Genomic DNA, 22,716 nt, shown 5'->3' with positions numbered 1-22,716 from the left:
GGCCGCAGTACAGCGAACCATACCAATACGTACAGGGTGGGTTATCAGTCTTCAATTTTACATTAAAAATTATTTATTTATTTATAAAATAAAAAAAAACTAAATCAGTCTTCAGTTTTACATTACAAATTATTTATTTTATAAAATAAAACATGTTTTAAGGCATTCGTAATTCACACGAAACATGTCGTATACCCTCAGGATAATTCGGAATGTTTTCAAATTATTTTTAAATCACTGGCAGGATTCTGCAAGTACGGTTTTGATTGGTGGACATGAGCTCCAACTGGCTGTCTTTAGATCCACGTGTAATAGTGGAGCTAATTTTAATTAGATTGCTAAACCACAAAAAAGAAATACTTTCATACTTTAGAAGATTGAGAAGACGTCAACCCTACATGTTTATATTGAAGGACAGGACGTAGCCCAGTGGTAGAGCGCTCGCTCGATGCGCGGTCGGTCTGGGATCGATCCCCATCTGCGGGCCCATTGGGCTGTTTCTCGTTCCAGCCAGTGCACCACGACTGGTATATCAAAGGCAGTGGTATGTACTACCCTGTCTGTGGGATGGTGCATTTAAAAGATCCCTTGCTGCTAATCGAAAAGAGTAGCTCATGAAGTGGCAACAGTGGGTTTCCTCTCAGTATATGTGTGGTCCTTAACCCATTAAATTAATCTATGTTGTAACAGTGGGTTTCTTCTCACTTGATCAAGAAATGGAATAACTAAATTAATCTATGTTGTAACAGTGGGTTTCTTCTCACTTGATCAAGAAATGGAATAACTAAATTAATCTATGTTGTAACAGCGGGTTTCTTCTCACTTAATCAAGATATGAAATAACCACATGTTAAATACGAAGTAGCTGTGGTTTAAAATGTGATGTGTCGTTCAGCATTCTTGTCTTTCATAATAACCATCATCATGAAATAAACTTATTTAATTCTTCTGTCCTTGTACACAACGCCAATATTAAAATTTCCACTATGCCCCTAAACTATACAAAAATATTCTGATAATGATGTAAACTGAATATTCAGCATTTTATTGAGGTTCGCTCCAGCCAGTGCACCACAACTGATACATCAAAGGCTGCGGTATGTACTACCCTGTCTATGGGATGGTGCATATAAAAGATCCCTTGCTGCTAATTAAAAAGAGTAACCCATGAATATCTGTGTGGTCATTAACCATATGTCAAACAGCATATAACCATAAATAGAATGTATTGAGTGTGTCGTTAAATAAACAATTTCTTCCTTCCTTTATTGAGGTGTGCTTGGAGATGCTTTGATGCACCTGTCTTAAATATTGTTCAGTGCATCCCTTAAAGTGTTCAGTGTTGGATCGATCCCCATCAGTGGTCCCATTGGGCTATTTCTTGTTCCATGCAGTGCACCACGACTCGTATATTGAAGGCTGTGCTATGTGCTAGCCTGTCTGTGGGATGGTGCATATAAAAGATCCCTTGCTACTAATGAAAAAATGTAGCGGGTTTCCTCTCTAAGATTACAAGTCAAAATTGCCAAATGTTTGACATCCAATAGCCGATGATTAATAAATCAATGTGCTTTAGTGGTGTCGTTAAACAAAACAAACTTTTTAACATTCCAACCAGCACCCCACAACTGTTATATCAAAGACCATATTATGTGCTTTTCTGTGTGTGGGAAAGTACATATAAAAGATCCCTTGCTGCTTATAGAAAAAAAAAATGTAGCAGGTTTCCTCTGAAGACTCCGAATTACCAAATGTTTAATATCCAATAGCTGATGATTAATTTAGATCTAATGGTAAACAAAACAACCTTTAATACTTAAAGATTGGCCTCAGTGGTGTCATGGTTAAGCCATCTAACATAAGTCTGATAGGTTCTGGCTTCGCAGCTCGGTACCGGCTCCCACCCAGAGAAAAGATCCCTTGCTGCTTATAGAAAAATAAATGTAGCAGGTTTCTTCTGAAGACTCAAAATCACCAAATGTTTGATATCCAATAGCTGATGATTAATTTATATAGGTGTGCTCTAATGGTGAACAAAACAACCTTTAACACTTAAAGACCGTCCTCGGTGGACAGCTGGTGTAACAAAGGCCGTGGTATGTACTATCCTGTCTGGGATAGTGCATATAAAAGATCCCTTGCTGCTAATCGGAAATAGTAGCCCATGAAGTGGCGACAGCAGGTTTCCTCTTTCAATACCTGTGTGGTCCTTAACCATAACTCCGATGTCATATAACAAAACAACCTTCAACACGTAAAGAGGTTATGTTTTAATTATCAATAATAGGTCATAGATTACAGAAAGGTGTTGCATTTGTATTAATGAAAGAAAAATAATTTTAAAATTGCCATCTACTTATGACAGCCTAAACATTCCCATCTGGGAACTATATCTAAGGAGCGCTAATTAAAATGTTGTTTATATGGCACAAATAACCAACAAAAATGTTGTTTTTGAAATTGAAAGCTAATTAAAAGACTGTTTATCAAACAGTTTAGCCATGAAAATGTTTTTAAATTCAGTAATGTAATGGAATCGGTTAACAATCAAAATACTACCTTTTAATCATTTAACCAATTGAAATGCTGGTTTTGAACCAAGTAACCAATCAAAATTCTGCTTTTGAAATATGAACTAGATTGATCTCTGTAAACCTTATAAGACTTATAAGCAGTAAAGATAATGTCCATAAAACAACTGATCACAATAATTAAATCATATTTTATTTATGGAAGGAAAGTCATGTAATAGAAGGCCATCGTGCAGTCACACCGACTCAAAACTATCAGTTTCCTCTCTTGTTTTTATACATGTATAATCATCTTTCATGCAGTACAACTTTTGTTTTAGCTAAAGAATACAAAGAAATGTTTTATTTAACGATGCACTCAGCACATTTTATTTACGGTTATATGGAGTCATACACTTGGTTAAGGACCACACAGATGTTTGAGAGGAAACCCGCTGTCGCCACTACATGGGCTACTCTTTCCGATTAGCAGCAAGGGATCTTTTATTTGTGCTTCCCACAGGCAGGATAGCACAAACCATGGCCTTTGTTGAATTAGTTATGGATCACTGGTCGGTGCAAGTGGTTTACACCTACCCATTGAGCCTTGCGGAGCACTCACTCAGGGTTTGGAGTCAGTATCTGGATAAAAAATCCCATGCCTCGACTGGGATCCGAACCCATTACCTACCAGCCTGTAGACCGATGGCCTAACCACGACGCCGGTCTTAATGGTAAGAGTTTGGATATACTAGGCATTCATGGGGACTTCGTTACCAGCCAGTGCTCCACAACTGGTGTAACAAAGGCCATGGTATGCACTATCCTGTCTGTGGCATATAAAAGATCCCATGCTGCTAATCGAAAAAGAGTAGCCCATGAAGTGGCGACAGTGGGTTTCCTCTCTCAATCTCTGTGTGGTCCTTAACAATATGTCCAATGTCATAAAACCGTAAATAAAATGTGTTGAGTGCGTCGTTAAATAAAACATTTCCTTCCTTCACAGGGACTTTTAACAATTGGGGGCAGAATTTACCTTGGTCGATAGAGCCCTTAGGTTGTAGGATCAAACCTCCTTGGTGATCCCACTAGGGTTTTTTTCCTGTTCCAACCAGTGCCTCACGACTGGTATATATGAAATGCTGTGGGATGTGCATACAGGGCCATTAAACCTCACTTTTAACAATTGGGGGCAGAATTTACCTTGGTCGATAGAGCCCTTAGGTTGTAGGATCAAACCTCCTTGGTGATCCCACTAGGGTTTTTTTCTGTTCCAACCAGTGCCTCACGACTGGTATATATGAAATGCTGTGGTATTTGCTGTCCTCTCTGTGGAAAAATCATTATAAAAGATCCTTTGTTGCTAATGGAAAAATGTAGCAGGTTTCCTCTGATGACTATGAGTGAGAATTACCAAATGTTTGATATCCTATAGCTAATGATTAATTAATCAACGTGCTGTAGTTGTGTTGTTAAACAAAACAAATTTTAACTTTAAGCTTAACCACAACACCACCGAGTTCGGTTAGTGGTGTCATTAAACAATACAACTTTCATTGTAATGACCAGTTTACAATATAGCTTCCACCTTCAACCCTGTTACTGTAATATAGATATAAATCACAAGTTGATTAACTCATTTTCCAATTGGTATGTAAAGCAAGTACTGTTAAACAGTGAAAATTAGTTCTATTTTAGTCCTTTATGGCTTTTTTTATTCATGGGTACTGATGCTTCAATTTAATGTCAATGCCATCAATCTGTTAACCCAATTAATGCAAATGCATTGATAAGACTGAGTTGAAATGTGTAAATAGTCATCATAGACTGGTTTTAAATTATGGATGGGTATAGGTAGGTATGGGTAATGTATGGGACATTTCGGTGTGTGTCCATCAGAAAACTGTTCAAGTATGCCTGCCGTGGGCACAACTTCTGTCTTATGGAAGGCCTGCATGTGAGTTTATACACACAACTTGTGGGTAGATAAACACAAGATATAATATGCTGAACAAAAAAAGAAATGCAATAATTTTAATATGCACATTTTTTACATTTAAAATTAATTTCTTAAATAGACTATCAAAAATGGGTCAAAAATGCTCACTAGACATTTATAATTTTAACAGACATAAAAGACTAATGGTATTCAAACAGAATAAATTTAAATAAATTAAAGAAAACTAAATGACTATTCATGTTTATTTTGTTGTTCAGTATGCATAAACCTATAGTGTGTAATACACAGTGTCATATTTATTGCACCAGAACTAAGAGTGGAATGGGTTGAAAAGTGGTTAATTTTTATTCTTTTTTTATCAGTATACCTTGAGTTGTTGGGTTTTTCACAGTTTTTTGGTTGACACATTTTTGCACACATTATAACGTTGTGTCTCGGTAGTAACGGTAATTTTAAAGTGAATATTTCAATATTGTCACTTCATTGTACTGCTTCCCATTATGCTACCTAGTCTGTTTGGTCTGTTGTTATGTGTTTAAACTTTATATTGTTATTAGTATTGTTGTTTATGTATTATATAGGACACAACACTAGGATTGGCATAGCAGGGAAGGTGGAAAATACCTAGCAAAATCAGCATTTTAATTATGTTTTTAGGGGTGGGGGTGGATAAAGGGTAGCATGCATATATATATATATTGTATGATTGTGAATATAATAGTTGTAAATGGGTCTCTAGGTTGTATTATGAAAAAAATAGCTGTAAAATTAAAATTGTGCCTATCCTGTGTTGTGCCAAAACATATTGTGTTAAAATGTTATATTGTGTGATGAGTTATTTTTCTTTGTCATATTCTCCTCCCCTTAGATGTATTTCCATTATGTGATAGAATGTGATACAGTGTACTAGTTTGTAACAATATTGTGTGACATTTTGCTCACTTAGTTCTACAACCACTGAATAGAAACACTGTTGCACTGTACTACCAGTAAATAGTCAAATTTGTACAGTAAATAAATGGAGAGGTGCATTCAAATCAAGGCAAATTAACTTTGTATCTCTTTTTAGAATTGTTAAATTGGGGGGTGAACCCCCCCCCTCCAATAAAGCTGGCAACCCATGCTACACCACTGTGTACATGGATGTCCAGATTGTGTTATACTCACACATTAAATGAAAAGTAATTCAGTGAAGTACAGCATTTCCTGCATATCCACCCCACCCCACTCACACATACACCCCACCCCCACCTTACACACCTTTGTTTTCTTGTCTGTTTAAATATTGTACCCAGATAATTATATGTCAACTCGGGGTTTCTCTGTATACTTTATTTATTGGTGTTTCATGTTGTATTAGCGTTGTGGTTAGGTCATCGGTCTACAGGCTGGTAGGTAATGGGTTCAGATCGCAGTCGAGGCATGGGATGTTTAATCCAGATACCAACTCCAAACCCTGAGTGAGTGCTCCGCAAGGCTCAATGGGTAGGTGTAAACCACTTGCACCAACCAGTGATCCATAACTGGTTCAACAAAGGCCATGGTTTGTGCTATCCTGCCTGTTGGAAGCGCAAATAAAAGATCCCTTGCTGCTAGTCGGAAAGAGTAGCCCATGTAGTGGCGACAATGGGTTTCCCCTCAAAATCTGTGTGGTCCTTAACCATATGTCTGACGCCATATAACCGTAAATAAAATGTGTTGAGTGCGTTGTTAAATAAAACATTTCTTTCTTTCTTTCATGTTATATTATAGCAGTTCCATATTTAAAAAAACCCAGCAGTTTATTAAAAATGTAGTAAAATGGATTTGCCTTGATTTGCTTGTAGGTTTAGTAGATATATTCAATATTTTATTTCTTCTGTAATTACAAGTTTTCAACTGAAATATTCTTTTTAGCTCTGTCAATTCCAATCTTGTCAAAATTCAACTATGGACAAAATTAGCAGCTTGTAGAAAACATTTGTGTTAGTCAAATGACTGAAATTATAAAAATACAACCATTTTGATTGCATATTTTTGTCAAGAAAAAATATTTTATAATAGTCACGTTTTTAATAACAAAAAATAAAATTGAAATATAGTCCTAATTATAGAAGAAGTAAGGCAGTTTAGTTTATTGTTATTTAAATATTGTATTTGAATATTCCTCCCATTGTGGTCTTATTATTCTGTGACATATGTTTGATATTATATAGTGCAAACCTATTATACTTAGTACCATAGTTTAAATATCAGGTAATATTAAACTAATAGAATTTTTTTTTTAAATGAAAATTGAGAATTTTTTATAGCAATTATTACTTTATGGTGTGGGATGTAGCTCAGTGGCAGAGCACTTGTCTGAGGTGTTGTGGGAAGCAGGATCAACTGTCATCAGTGGACTTGGGTGTTTCCATGTCCCAGTCAGTGCACCATGACTGGTACAGTACATACTGGCTATGGTACATGTATGTACGGTACTATTTATGGAAAGTGCATATAAAAGATGCGTTGCTCCCTTTTGGAAGGAGTAGTGTGTAAGTGGTCACATTTAGTTATCTCTCTCTCTCTTTCTCTTTGTGTGTGTGTGTGTGTGTGTGTGTGTGTGTGTGTCTCTCTCTCTCTCTCTCTCTCTCTCTCTCTCTCTCTCTCTCTCTGTCTCTGTCTCTCTCTCTCTCTTTCTCTCTCTCTCTCTTTTTGTTGATATTTGATAACATTTTTCTATTTGACTGGAAAATAAATTTAGATAGTTTTTCATTTTTAAACAAAATTTACCAAATAGCTAATACCGATATTGTATAGCCTGAAACGACTTGTCTAAGTATGATAGGTTTGCAACACTTTGTAGCTTACAAGTACCGTGTACATATTGTACAGTGAATACTGATTGAGAGTGGACTTTCAAAATAGTCGCTTGTCACAACGATAAATCGGGGATGTACAATGTATAGTGTGGTCTGCATTGGGTGGGTGGGATGGGATGAGGGTGGGGTCGAATATGACTTTTTTGTCACCATTTTCCCCTGGACACGTATTTGAATTTAGCCTAATATTGCACTGTTAAAAAAGTTTTAATCTGAAAGGGGATGTTGTCCGAACGCCCATGCCTACGCCCATGTACATCTATAATTGCATCAAGTAAAGGTCACAGAAACACAGAAAACCAATCTGGTTCACATTAGAGTTGTATATGCATTTGGTCCAGTATCATATTGTGATCAATACAAGATCCATACTACAATCCATGATACAAACCATTAATAAGTTGCAGTTAAAAATGTTTTTAAATGACATTTAAACAAATTATAAACAAATTATGAACATGCCCATGAATTAAATTGCACCAGTGTTTGAGGAGTCTGTATCTACAGTGAAACCTCTGTAAACCGGAATTCCCTCAAAACCGGACGCTTTTCGTGGTCCCTTTCTGAATATCTGTATGTACTTCTCTAAACCGGATATAATTTCTTAAAACCAGACTTTTTTCTTGGTCCTTAGTGTGTCCGGTTTAGAGGAGTTTCACTGTATATGCATATGTAGATGTAGCCCCCAATGTTGCCATGACAACACATAGATGTAGCCCTCAATGTTGCCATGACATCATATATAGATGTAGCCCTCAATGTTGCCATGACAACACATATAGATGTAGCCCTCAATGTTGCCATGACAACACATATAGATGTAGCCCTCAATGTTGCCATGACAACACAGATGTAGCCCTCAATGTTGCCATGACAACACATATAGATGTAGCCCTCAATGTTGCCATGACATCACATATAGATGTTGCCCTCAATGTTGCCATGACATCACATATAGATGTAGCCCTCAATGTTGCCATGACAACACATATAGATGTAGCCCTCAATGTTGCCATGACATCACATATAGACCATGTTCTTTTGACATGAAATTTATTGAAAGTCCATAGGTGTTGGAATCAGAGACAGTGCAATACATGCATCCCCCTACCCTGTAATGTAAAACGTAAATGAATATATAACTGGTCTATCCATTCACATTTCTCTGGTGCATCAAAGGCCGTGGTATGTGCTATCCTGTCTATGGGATGGTGCATATAAAAGATCCCTTGCTGCTAATCGAAAAGAGTAGCCCATGAAGTGGTGACAGCAGATTTCCTCTCTCAATATGTGTGTGGTCCTTAACCACATGTCTGACGCCATATAACCGTAGCTAAAATGTCTTGAGTGCATTGTTAAATAAAACATTTCCGTCCTTCCCTTACCCTGTAATGTAAAAGGCAAATTAATATATAACTGGTCTATCCATTCAATGGCATCATCCGAAGCCTGTGACACTTATCGCTAGACTTGCAAAAGTTAATGATACCTCTAGTTCTTATGTAGATTATTGTTGTGGCATGCAGTTATTTTGATTATCAAATATATATATGTATGTATTAAGTCCACTGTCAGTTAGTACTGTTTGTAATGTGAACCTGCTACAGTGTCATTTTGTTGTTTCTCTCTTCAAGTGTATGGGGGCGCCTTGCAGGAATTGATGCCCTTCCGTAGTAAGTCATTACGTCATAGCCTGCGTGTGTGTGCGTGTTCGTCTGGCAGTGTGTGCGTCTGTCCGTTTGCTTGCTTCTTAATCCCAGAATGCTTTGCTCTGCCTGCAGGATTTATTCCATATGAATTTCTTTCTTCCTTTTTTTTTCTTTTTTTCATTTCTTTTTTCATTTGTTTTTATTGTATGTGTGTGTGAGAATTATTTTCCATTATTATTATAGCCTGGCCGTAATAAAATGTAATGTTGTTTGCTGTCATCTGTTGGTCTCAGGTTCTCCAATATCCTAAAACAAAATAACTAAGTCTTGTAATTTCCAGCTTTATAATCTAACTGAAAATGGATCATAAAAGCTAAAAAAAAATTCTAATTTTACATTAAAAATATTAATAAAAACAATAGTACATTCAGAAAAAAAGATTGCTAAAGTTATGTCTGAGTATATTACAGCAAACAACATTTTTAAGGATGGCATTTTTTCCCATATTATTTTATATTCACACGAATTAGTATTGGACACTCTAAACTGGCATTTGCTGCATTACCTTTGTTTTGAATGCGTGTGGGATATGTTTAACATTTTCTTTTTCATTATTAATTATTACTGATTATTATTAATTATTTTAAAGAAAATTTTAACTTTTTTTTTAAAGCTTAATTTTATTTTAAATCACGCCCATATCTCACATTAATATTAGACACTGTTTAAACTGGCATCTGTGTAATCCGGACATCTGCCTGAAACTAGATTAAAATTAATACATGGTCTCAAAACTTGTGTGTACAGTACGCAACCCAACAATAAAGTCAACTACAGATAACCACCTGTGGTTGGTTTTTCAATGTTGCTTACAATTCAGGGCTGGAACTTAAAAGCAACACTGACAACAATATGAATTGCCAGGGGCTTTAGTGATGGCAGTTGTTTTGCTGCTGGATAAAAATTATTGCCATATTTTGGTTTTTAATTTTATGTTTATTCATTGCAAATTGTTGTAGGCAGACTCAAACTTGTTGCAGGTAACAATGTTTTTTAGTTTGAGTCCTGCAGTTCAATGGTATTTACCCTGCAATCATTCTGTTGGTTCAGTTCCAGCCAGTGCACCACGACTGGTATATCAAAGGCTGTCGTATGTGTTATCCTGTCTATAGGATGGTAAATATAAAAAATCCCTTGCTGCTAATCGAAAAGAATAGCCCATGAAGTGGCGACAGAAGGTTTCCTCCCTCAATATCTGTGTGGTCCTTAACCATGTGTCCAATGCCATATAGCCAGAAATAAAATATGTTGATACGTCGTTAAATAAACCATTTCCTTCCTTCCTTCTGTTGGTTCAGCTAAAACATTTAACACTTTTTTCTTGTCACACCATCCACACAATCAGTCATTAAAACAGACTGGAAACCAACTAGCAACCACCTATATCTAGATCAGTTTATTGTTGGTTTGTGTACTGTATAATAATTAACTCTTTCTTTTGGTCTTGCTCTAACTAAATAATTTGTATATCTTCATTTAAAAAATGCTTTTGAATATCCACATAAATTTTTTCTTTTTAATCCTTTTTTACATCTGATAATTGAAAGCTGTTTATTATAAAAGTTGTTAAAATAAAATGTCCTTATTTAAAATATAAAAAACATGCAGTGTTCATTGATGAATTTGTATATGTTCATTTTAAAAAATGCTTTTGAATATCCACATAAAAAAAAAAATATAAAAAAAATTATCCCTTTTTTACCTCTGATATTTAACTGAAAGCTGTTTGTTATAAAAGTTGTTAACATAAATGTCCTTATTTAAAATATAAAAAGATGCAGTGTTCATTGATGAATATTTTTACTCTAATTTTAATGTCTGTAAATTGCAATAACTATAAATAGAGGATTATGTCCGGTGAATCAAAGAGGTGATACAAGGGTTTGGATGTTAAAAATATATTTGTCTACACGGTATTTAAAATACAAAAACCATGCAGTAGTCATTGATGAACAGTTTGGCTGTAATTTTTTTTTTTTTTATTACATTTGCTGCAAATTGCAATCATTATAATTAGGGCAAAATTGCAATCATTATAATTAGGGCAAAATTGCAATCATTATAATTAGGGCAAAATTGCAATCATTATAATTAGGGCAAAATTGCAATCATTATAATTAGGGCAAAATTGCAATCATTATAATTAGGGCAAAATTGCAATCATTATAATTAGGGCAAAATTGCAATCATAATTAGGGCAAAATTGCAATCATTATAATTAGGGCAAAATTGCAATCATTATAATTAGGGCAAAATTGCAATCATTATAATTAGGGCATTATCTCAGGGGGAGATACAAGGATTTGGATCCTTTCTTAAAATGACCAGTCTCTTGTTTTTCTAGTTCATGTTCATTAACACACTGTCAACTGCAACTTCATACTAAATATAGAGTTTTCATATCATGTATAAACACTGTCATGATTTTGTTAAACATAGAGTTTTCATATCATGCATAAACACGGTTATGATTTTCTTAAACATACAGGTAGAGTTTTCATATCATACATAAACACTGGGATGATTTTGATAACCAGGATGATATAGTCTTCAAATAACTCTGCAAATCTCAAGAATTCAAGAGGTCCTCTTTTAAAAGAATTGTTGCCACCACCCCACCACCCCTCCTCCCCTGGAAACCCTAGATCTGCCCTTGGTTCTTTTAAGATATCAACTGTCAAGACAGTTTACATCATTTCACAATAATTGAGAACATCAGCTACCAGGTACTTACATTTCTCTTTTTCTTGAAATAAAAAGAAAGGAGTTTAAATATTTCAAATGAATATTACAGCAAGACGTAGCCCAATGTTAAAACGCTCACTTGATGTGCAGTCGGTCTAGGATCGATCCCCGTCGGTGAGCCTATTGAGCAATTACTCACTCTTAGCCAGTGAACCATGACTGGTATATTAAAGGCCATGCTATGTGCTATCTTATCTGTGGGATAGTGCATATAAAAGATCCCTTGCTACTAATGGAAAAATGTAGTGGGTTTCATCTCTATGACTGTCAAAATGACCATAATATATGTTTGACATCCACTAGCCGATGATTAATAAATCAATGTGCTCTAGTGGTGATGTTAAACAAAAGAAAGTTAACTTCAAGTGAGTATTTGTCCCTTCAGAATTATGAACGAAACAGTATTCCTTTTGGCTTGTTTATTTCTCATTCCAGCCAGTGCTCTACAGCTGGTGTAACAAAGGCCATGGTATGTACTATTCTGTCTGATGGATGGTGCATATAAAAGATCCCTTGCTGCTAATCAAAAAGAGTAGCCCATGAAGTGGTGACAGCAGGTTTCCTCTCTCATCCTTAACCACATGTCTGAAGCCATATAACTGTAAATAAAATGTGTTGAGTGCGTTGTTAAATAAAACATTTCATTGATTCATTTGTTTGGCTTGTTAAACAAGCCAGTAGGATTGAGATTTGATGTAGGAGGAGGAGTAAGATATTTAAATTTTGGGGACACATTTTAAGAATCTTTACCCGTAAGTGTTAAAAAATGTGATTTCCTGTCACATGGAGAACAAAATAACGAAGTTTAGAAAATTTAATGACATTTTCCATTATTAAAAGAAAAACCCACTTTTAAATATATACTTAGTTGAACCCTACCCCATCTAATTAAAATCTTATTGCTTTCAAGTAAAAGGGGCATTGCTCCCTAGCCCCATCTCTCCCCCCCACCAGTTTCCTACAGACCTGGAATAGTACCGAATATCAGGATTGTTTCCCAGCATGCACTTTCACAAGTGTGTCCCTAGCATGATTTATCCCACGTGTGGTTTGTCCCTGTCATATGGATTGTCCTTGGCATGTAAATACCTGTGACATGATTCATAACTGTTAATTATACCTGGCATGTGACATAATTTACATCTGGTATGGTCAACTATACCTAGCATGAAGACATCAATCAGCAGTAATTATACACAGCAATTTCTAGGACTTCCTATTGTCAAGGCCAGAAATTAACAAGAGGTCATTGACATAGCCATTAGGTAGGAGTGGGGTGTTTGGGCGCAATGGCCTCCAAATCACGTCTCTCTGGGGGGGGTTTCCCCACCACATATATATTCCTGTCACCCCATAACAGGACTCGTAGACAATATTTTTGTCTCCCTCACTTCCCCAATGTGGCTGACTGCGAATATAAACTCGTTCCAGCCAGTGCACCACGACTGGCATATCAAAGACCGTGGTATGTAATATCCTGTCTGGGATGGTGCATATAAAAGATCCCTTGCTGCTAATCGAAAAGAGTAGCTCATGAAGTTGCGACAGCAGGTTTCCTCTCTCAATCTGTGTGGTCCTTAACCATATGTCTGACGCCATATAACTGAAAATAAAATGTGTTGAGTGTGTCATTAAATAAAAACATTCCCCTTCAAATATTAAATCCTGGCTATGTCGGTGCGAAACGCAGGAAGCAAATACGTACCACTGTTCTTTTTCTTCTTCATTGTACGCTCAAACAGGGACCCCAGTGGCTCGAACAAAAGCTGCTGTATTCCGTAGGTTCTCCAAGGAGCCAAAGAGTTTCTCCTTCAGGGGTTCATCTGAAGGCCAGACTGCTTTTCTCTGGTTCTGGTAGGTGGGACAATGTTGCAGGAAATGTTCCACAGTCATGGATACTGTACGACACTGGCAGGTCCCACTGTTTCCCACTCAATGCACAACAATATACTTTGTCACAAGTTTTGCTTTCCATCTTAATGTTGACAGCATTCCAGATATAGCCAGAATTTCTCTTATCAGGAGCAATAATAGAAATGATAATTTTCCACATTACTGTTGGAAAAAGTCATTATATAAGTGAAGGGCGGGACGTAGCTCAGTGGTACAGCGCTCGCTCGATGCGCGGTCGGTCTGGGATCGATCCCCATCGGTGGGCCCATTGGGCTATTTCTCATCACAGCCAGTGCACCACGACTGGTATATCAAAGGCCGTAGTATGTGCTATCCTGTCTGTGGGATGGTGCATATAAAAGATCCCTTGCTGCTAATCGGAAAGAGTAGCCCATGAAGTGGCGACAGCGGGTTTCCTCTGTCAATATCTGTGTGGTCCTTAATCATATGTCTGATGCCATATAACTGTAATTAAAATGTGTTGAGTGCATCATTAAATAAAACATTTCTTTCTTATATAAGTGAATTGCTTCACACCATTGATAGTTGGTTTGTCCAACAATGGGAGTGATAGTATCAGTTGCATTTGGATGACTTATTTGAGTCTTTAACCACCTTGTGTTATCTGGTGCCTTATGGCTGATATGTCAAAGGTCATGATATATTCAGTCCTACCTTTGCAGAGCTTGAAATATCTGCATGTAAAAAAGGTGTCAGGGGCGGCACAGTGTAAAAATATAGTGGTACGGCTCGTGGTTGCCAGACTCGCCTTTCAAATTACTTGTAAGGACATTTTCACAGATACAACAAATATAACACACACACACACACAGAAGTGGTACGGCTCGTGGTTGCCTCGCCTTTCAAATTACTTGTAAGGACATCGCCTTTCAAATGGTACGGCTCGTGGTTGCCAGACTCGCCTTTCAAATTACTTGTAAGGACATTTTCACAGATACAACAAATATAACACACGCATTATATGCGTACCATCTGCACCACCCCTGGGTGTCCAATTGTTTTATATCTAGCTAGCGGGTGGAATCAAAATTCGCACACTAAAACCACCCCAAAAATTACAGGTTATTTGTTAAGCAATAGATTTAGATGTGATTATCTCATATGCTATATTATTTCATCTGCTATATAGAGGATACTCCCTGAGTGTCTTGTGATATCATAATTTATCAGCACGAGTTGGTAAAAGTATGAAATCCGAGGCTTGCAGATATCACAAGACACGAAGAGGGTATTTTTTTTATCATCCATTATCATACAATTCATTTGCGATAATTGTAAAGAATGTCAGTAATGTGGGTTGAATGTCACTATATTTGGCAGTGATAAGACTCATTAAGTAGCAGAGCGACAGTAGCGTGACGTCACTAATGATAGGTTTAGCGCTGGAACACGCACAGTGACGTAACAAAGTAATGTCTTGTGATTAAAATTTGACCAATCAAGATTACAAGAAGCGATATCTCCTAAAAGAATATCGCAAGAGACATCGCAAATTATAGTGCCAGCGATATCTCCTACAAAAGCAATTAATGGATGATAAATGATATATTTTAATTCCATAATACCCTGAAATATAAATCTCAGAGGTTCTAATGTTTCTCTTTCTTCTTTCTTCTTCTGCGTTCAAGCTATAGTTGATCATGCTTTAGATTTGGAGTCTGGTTGTGGTGATAAAAACCGCTACATGAATGCAGTAAATTTCTTTCTTCACTAAAACCCAAGCGGCAGCATCAATATATCATAGATACCAAACAGTTTCTGTTTACAATGTTTTGAGGCATTGTTCAACAAAAGTGTGGGGGTGGGGGGTGGGGGTGGGGGGCATAGCTCAGTGCATGGTACAGCGATTGCCTGATGCATAATCGATCTAGGATTGATTCCCGCCAGTGTAACAAAGGCCGTGGTATGTACTATCCTGTCTGTGGGATGGTGCATATAAAAGATCCATTGCTGTGGTAAAGTGCTCGCTAGATGTGTGGTCGGTCTTGGATCGATCCCTGTCGGTGGGCCCATTGGGCTATTTCTCGTTCCAGCCAGTGCACCACAACTGGTATATAAAAGGCTGTGGTATGTATTATCCTGTCTGTGGGATGGTGCATATAAAAGGAGTATAGCTGTTAATCAAAAAGAGTAGCCCATGAAGTGGCAACAGCGGGTTTCCTCTCTCAATATCTGTGTGGTTCTTAACCATATGTCTGATGCCATATAACTGTAAATAAAATGTGTTGAGTGTGGCGTTAAATAAAACATTTTATTCTTTCCTTGTTCAATAAAAAGTATTTGCCTGATGCATGGTAACTCTAGGACCAATCCACGTTGGTGGCCCCATGCATTAGGCCTTTTTCTCGTTCCAGCCAGTGCTCCCCAACTGTCATATCAAAGGACGTGGTATGTGCCATTCTGTCTGTGGGATGGTGCATTTAAAATATCCCTTGCTATTAATGCAAAAGATTCAATGGGTTTCCTCACTAAAACTATGTCAAAATTACCAAATGTTTGACATCCAGTAGCTGATTTATATTAATAAACCAGTATACTCTATTGGTGTTGTTAAACAAAACAAACTTCTTCATTCTGTGGAAATTTGGAGAAAATACACTGGAGATTTCTTTCCATCTAAAACTATATATATATATATATAAACATTTTTACATGCAATTAATAAACAAACAAACATGACTTGCTTTAAAACACGTATACATAATTAATCAACCTTTTATTGACCACAGTGTTTTAACATGTCTTCCATGAGCAAAAGTACATGTCATAAGTTCATAATAACAATTAAGTACAGGTGTTTGTTAATTAGAAAGAAATTGGAACAAAACATATAGCATAGTTACAAAAGGATTAGTTTAATTTTACTGTTCTAATTCAATTAAAATTGATTAAATTGTTGAACAGCACAATTTTGTAATCATATTTGCATTTAATTCTCTCTCTTGTTTTTTTATTATTGGTATTTCTTTGTCATACAATTAACTGAAATGCATTTTGTATTTTATGGTCTGTGTACATGTATAATTTTTATCAATATGATTTTAAATGTTAACTTCCACAATGGATTAATTTTTCAATCATTTCATATTACATTGGTGATGTTACCCACTTACTCCTCCTATAGATAACTACCATACACATAAAATTGAATAAATAAACCTCAGAAAGTCAAAAGTGACAAAAAGTGTCCTATAACTAAGTATAGGGTGTCATTTTGTACAGCGTTTAATACAATCACATGTGGAGAAGTGAAATATAGCTTCATCCATCTTGTTAAACCACTGAGCTTCCATATCCATGTACACTTTAGCCTCAAAGTTATTGCATAACATTTTTATGTTAACCGGCCTCGGTGGTGTCGTGGTTAGGCCATCGGTCAACAGGCTTGTAGGAACTGGGTTCGGATCCCAGTCGAGGCATGGGATTTTTTATCCAGATACCGACTCCAAACCCTGAGTGAGTGCTCCGCAAGGCTCAATGGGTAGGTGTAAACCACTTGCACCGACCAGTGATCCATAACTGGTTCAACAAAGGCCATGGTTTGTGCTATCCTGCCTGTGGGGAGCACAAATAAAAGATCCCATGAAGTGGCGACAGCGGATTTCCTCTCAAAATCTGTGTGATCCGTAACCATATGTCTGACGCCATATAACCGTAAATAAAATGTGTTGAGTGTGTCGTTAAATAAAACATTCCTTTCTTTTCTTTTCTTTTTTATGTTGAACAGCGGGATCTAGCTCAGTTGGTAGAGCACTTGCTTGAGATACATGTACATGGGTTGAAGGATCAAATCCTCTCGGTGGATCTGTTCACTTATTGTGTTTTTTCTTTTCCCCCTGTCCCACAACTGGTATATCAAAAGTCATGCTGTCCTGTCTGTTGGAAAGTGCAAATAAAAGATCCTTTGCAGCTAATGGAAAAATTAAGCAGGTTTCTTCGAAGACTGTAAGTCATAAGTACCGAATATATGACATCTAATAGCCAATGATTCGTAAATCAATGTGATCTAGTGGTATTGTTAAAATAAATTTTAATATATATTTTTTTAAATATTGAGTTCATGGCTGAAAGTTTGAGAGGACAGGATGTGTATTCGGACAAAAAAGTTTAGCAAGTTGGTAAATGTGCTTAAATAAGAGAAAACTTGTGACTTTCTAAGTGAAATCAGACACTGGATTTAACTGGCCTGCATGGTGCATCATTTGTCAGTGTACGCAACAGGAGATTTTCAATACAAAATGAAATGGGTAATGTCACATCACCGAATATAACTTAGGGGTCAAAGTACAATTTAATACAAAAGTACAAAATTGTGTTTAAGCATTTGCCCCCAGGTTTTTTTTCCCTATCCCAATCACTACTCCATGACTGGTATATTAAAGAACATGGTGTGTGCATCTGTCTGAAAAAGTGCTTTTAAAAGATCCCTTGAGCTTTGTTGTTTGGTTGGACTGTGGCATTAGTAGAGTTTTACCCATCCTCTCTCTCCCTCTCTCTGTCTCTCTATTTCACTTTCCTTCCTACCTCTCTCTGTCTCTTTATTTCACACTCCTTTTTTCATCTCTCTCTCTCTCTCTCTCTCTCTCTCTCTCTCTCTCTCTCTCTCTCTCCTCTCTCTCTCTCTCTCTCTCTCTCTCTCTCTCTCTCTGTATCTTTTACTCATCCCTCTCCCTACCTCCCTCTCTTCCCCGCTCTCCTTTCACTCTCCCTTTCTCTCTCTCTCTCTCTCTCTCTCTCTCTCTCTCTCTCTCTCTCTCCTCCCTCTCCCTACCTCCCTCTCTTACCCACTCTCCTTTCACTCTCCCCCCTCTCTCTCTCTCTCTCTCTCTCTCTCTCTCTCTCTCTCTCTCTCTCTCTCTCTCTCTCTCTCTCTCTCTCTCTCTCTCCCTGTCTTTCTCGCTTACAGTATCCTCCCCTTTCTCCCTCTTGATCTCAATCTCTAATCTTGGTTGACTAATTTGACAAAAGAACCCTGTTGGACACCAAATTAATAGCCATCATTTAAAATGTACTGAGATATCAGTAAGCAACTTCCTTTCCATTTCTTCAAACTTTGATCTCCAGTTCAGATATCATTCATAAAGAACAGGTGTAAATATTTTCCATAAAACATAATTGTTTTAATATGCAGTTAAAAGTTTTTTTCAAAATTTCAGGTTAATCTTACATTAAACCTTAAGTGTAGGCCACAAATTGTTACTACAACTCACGCCAGTAGAATGCACCTTTAGATTTTTAGAACAACATATATAGATCAGGATTTGGGAATTCAATTAACCTCACCACGTGTGTTCAAGCATGTCTTTCCTGGGCACACTGTTTCATTTTGCTGTCCACTATCTACAGGTTGTTTGATTACAGAGACAAGGTGTCTGTTATAGGCAGTTTCATTATTCATTGTTCCCTTGGATGATGGTTGTAAATATTTTACATTTTTTAGCATGTTTAATTTAAATTTTTAAAATATAAATTTGCATTGACCTATGAATTGCTATGTTTTTGTATTCTGTATTTTTGACAGGCACGTATAATGTTGGAATGTTCATAAGCGGTAGAGTATTTGTTTTATTCCATTAAAAGTTGCCTAAGATTTTTTTTTTTTTTTTTTTTTTTCAATTTGGATTGTTATGGGGTTTTTTAAAATCACAGCATGGAATGTTTTAACTATATATTTATGGATGGAATTATAATCCAAGCATTTGTTTCTGCTTGCATGGTTATATAAATTTTAACAATATCACAGCTTCAAATTAATTTTTATTAATTAAGTCCTTTATTATTTCTTATTTATATTTTATTTCCACTAATTGAAAGCAGTTGTACATTCACTAATAAGTTAGCATACCTTTTTTTAACCTACCTATAAATATCACTTTTTCATTTAAGATTATATGGTATATGTATATAATTAGGAGATATCCATTCTCAGGTGTTTTTTGCATTCGCCTGATGTGCAAAATGAAACATATGGTTATGTCCATTGTAAACTGAGGCTTTTTTACCAAGTGAATATCTTGTAACTTTGAATAACAGGCCTGGGGCCTAATTCACTAAACTCTCGTAACTTTGCGATCTCGCAGTGCAATATAAAAAGACTTGCAAAAAGGATGCTTTGTTGTCTAGCAGAGTCCTAGAGACCTTTGTGAAATTTGCGGCTGGGACCTAATTCACTAAACTCTCGCAACTTTGCAATCTCGCAGTGCAATGCAAAAAAACTTGCAAAGAGGATGCTTTATAAAATTGTCTAGCAGAGCCTAAGACGTCTTCATAAATCAAGGCTAATATTCGTTCCTCGTATTCAGCCTTGATACATGTAGTCAAGATTACTGATATCCACTACTAGCGCCCTCTATTGGAAGAAAATTTGTAACACCGATTATGTCCCTTACACGATGACATCGCTGACCAATCACAGCATCGGTAACATGTGACAATCTTGAAAGCAATATCAAAAATTAACCGCCGGATGCTGACGCTGCCATCTTTGTTTACAATAACAAGGGAATCTATAAGGAGCGTTGCGATTCGTTGCAATCAGATCTCATCGCATCAAATGAAATTTAAGCATTTTGTGGCACGATTTCTTGACGACATGTATCAAGGCTGCATACGAGGAACGAATATTAGCCTTGATTTATGAAGATGAGCCTAAGAGAGCTTTGTGAATTAGGCCCCAGGTGCTTATACGACTTTTAGAGTCTAGACTCGAGACTCTAATAGAGTCTAAGACAGTAACGTCATGACAACGCCATACAAATTGTATGTGTGTGACGTCATTAGAGATTGTGTCTAGACTCTAAAAGTTTTATAAACATGGACCCAGGGACCTAATTCACTAAACTCTCACAACTTTGCGATCTCGCAGTGCAATGCTAAAAGACTTGCAAAGAGGGTGCTTTGTTGTCTAGCAGAGTCTAAGAGACCATTGTGAAATTTGCTGCTGGGACCTAATTCACTAAACTCTTGCATCTTTGTGATATCGCAGTGCAATGCTAAAAGACTTGCAAAGAGGGTGCTTTGTTGTCTAGCAGAGCCTAAGAGACCTTTGTGAATTAGGCCGCTGGTCTACAAGCCTAACTGGTAGACCTTTGAACTATACGATGTAGCTTTTCCACTTTTCTAATGATATCACCAGATTTGCAGGCGTTAATGTCTATGCGATGCCCACAAAACAATGTTTTATTAACCAATTATATTACAGAACATACCATCAGTTTGCATTATAAATTATGCTTTTACTGCTGTAAGATATTATTTTTATACCAACCACTGCAGTTAATAAATATAACTTTTACATTCAACAATATAATTATGTAACTTTTATATCGAAGTGGTGATACTTTTACATTGGCCAACAAATGTAATTATCACACCCACAAAAAGATTTTACATTTAATTAATGTGATTTTATATCCACCAGTAAATATAGCATTTACCATCGACCAATAGCAATAATCTTTACATACACGATAAATATAATTTATATCTGCCAATAAAATTTTACTTTTATGTCAACTAATTGATTTAACATTTATGTCCAGTAACTGATATGACTTCCACATTCGTCAGTTTACTATAACTTTAATATTCACCAGTAAATATTACTTTTATTACACCACTAGGTTTCACTTTTATATCCATCAGTATATAAATTAGCATTTTTTTTTTTTAATTTCACTATAATACAGATATCACTTATTGTACACAATTTATTGTTTTAACCAATGATTCATAAACCTGTTGATCCATATAAGATTACATTATATATATATATATATATATATATATATATATATATATATATATATATATATATATATATATACAATTTTAAATAAAGTATAAAGAGTAGTCTATATCACGTTAGGATATTGCTCTAAAGCAGAGATAGAAACTAATGCTTGACCCTTGCTCCAGCCCCAAGTTCAGCCAGCAAAGGTTTCGCTAACGTTCACGAACTATTTGATTGGTTCCCAATGTGACCATTTTGTTTATTGTGAAGTGCATAAACCAGTCTAGCGGACATTTTTCCACTTGGTCTGGTTGAACGCAGCCCAGATGAGTAGAAATTGTTGGGGAAGAGTCCAATTTAAATTATGCTAGTCCCCCAGGCCAGTAATTCTAAGCAGAGCTGTCCCACTGGGACGTAGTCCAGTGGTAAATCGCTCCCTTGGTGCGCCATTGGTGTGGGATCAATCCCTGTTATGGACTCATTGGGCTATTTCTCATTCCAGCCAGTGCAACACGACTGGTATACCAAAGGCCATGGTATGTGCTAACCTGTCTGGGATGGTGCATATAAAAGATCCTTTGCTAATAATGAAAAAAGGGTAGCAGGTTTCCTCTCTAAGACTTTGTATCAAAACTAGCAAATGTTTGACATCCAATAGCCGATGGTTAATAAATCAGTGTGTTATAGTGGTGTCGTTAAACAAACAAAAAACCCTTCAAGGTGTCCCAAATTTAAGATTCTGACAGTCAGGCTATTTTACCATGATACCATGATACGCTACGTACACTGTTGTTCTATATAAGCGTTCCCAAACAGCCTGCTAAACTTACCAAATGTTTGACATCCAGTAGCCAATGATTAATGAATCATTGATGTACTTTAGTGGCTTCGTAAAGTAAAATTTGTTTTATTTAACGACACTACTAGAGCACATTGATTTTTTATCTTATCATCGGCTATTGGATGTCAAACATATGGTCATTCTGACACTGTTTTTAGAGGAAACCCGCTGTCGCCACATAGGCTACTCTTTTATGACAGGCAGCAAGGGATCTTTTATTTGCGCTTCCCACAGGCAGGATAGCACAAACCATGGCCTTTGTTGAACCAGTTATGGATCACTGGTCGGTGCAAGTGGTTTACACCTACCCATTGAACCTTGCATGTGGAGCACTCAGGGTTTGGAGTCCATAACTGGTTCAACAAAGGCCATGGTTTGTGCTATCCTGCCTGTGGGAAGTGCAAATAAAAGATCCCTTGCTGCCTGTCATAAAAGAGTAGCCTATGTGGCGACAGAGGGTTT

The 22,716-nt window shown here is 36.6% G+C and overlaps 1 protein-coding gene across 8 annotated transcripts in view; it reads left to right on the top strand.

Moving 5' to 3' along the window:
* The window catches only part of LOC121376917 (potassium voltage-gated channel protein Shaw-like), a 238,419-nt gene that overhangs the window by 196,135 nt on the left and 19,568 nt on the right, over nucleotides 1–22,716 (top strand). For 5 of the 8 annotated variants that reach the window (XM_041504718.1, XM_041504713.1, XM_041504714.1 and 2 more), the window contains exons 6-7: nucleotides 8,948–8,986; nucleotides 19,203–19,232. The exons of 1 other annotated variant lie outside the window; for it this stretch is intronic. In XM_041504718.1, coding sequence (XP_041360652.1) covers nucleotides 8,948–8,986; nucleotides 19,203–19,232 — 69 coding nt within the window. The remainder of the gene's footprint in view (nucleotides 1–8,947; nucleotides 8,987–19,202; nucleotides 19,233–22,716) is intronic. 2 more of the 8 variants (XM_041504719.1, XM_041504716.1) reach the window with 1 other exon arrangement.

The sequence above is a fragment of the Gigantopelta aegis genome, chromosome 7, assembly GCF_016097555.1.
Source record: "Gigantopelta aegis isolate Gae_Host chromosome 7, Gae_host_genome, whole genome shotgun sequence".
NCBI classification, from domain to species: domain Eukaryota; kingdom Metazoa; phylum Mollusca; class Gastropoda; order Neomphalida; family Peltospiridae; genus Gigantopelta; species Gigantopelta aegis.
The sequence above is the reverse complement of the archived record's forward strand: the minus strand, read 5'-3'. Positions and strand labels throughout refer to the sequence as shown.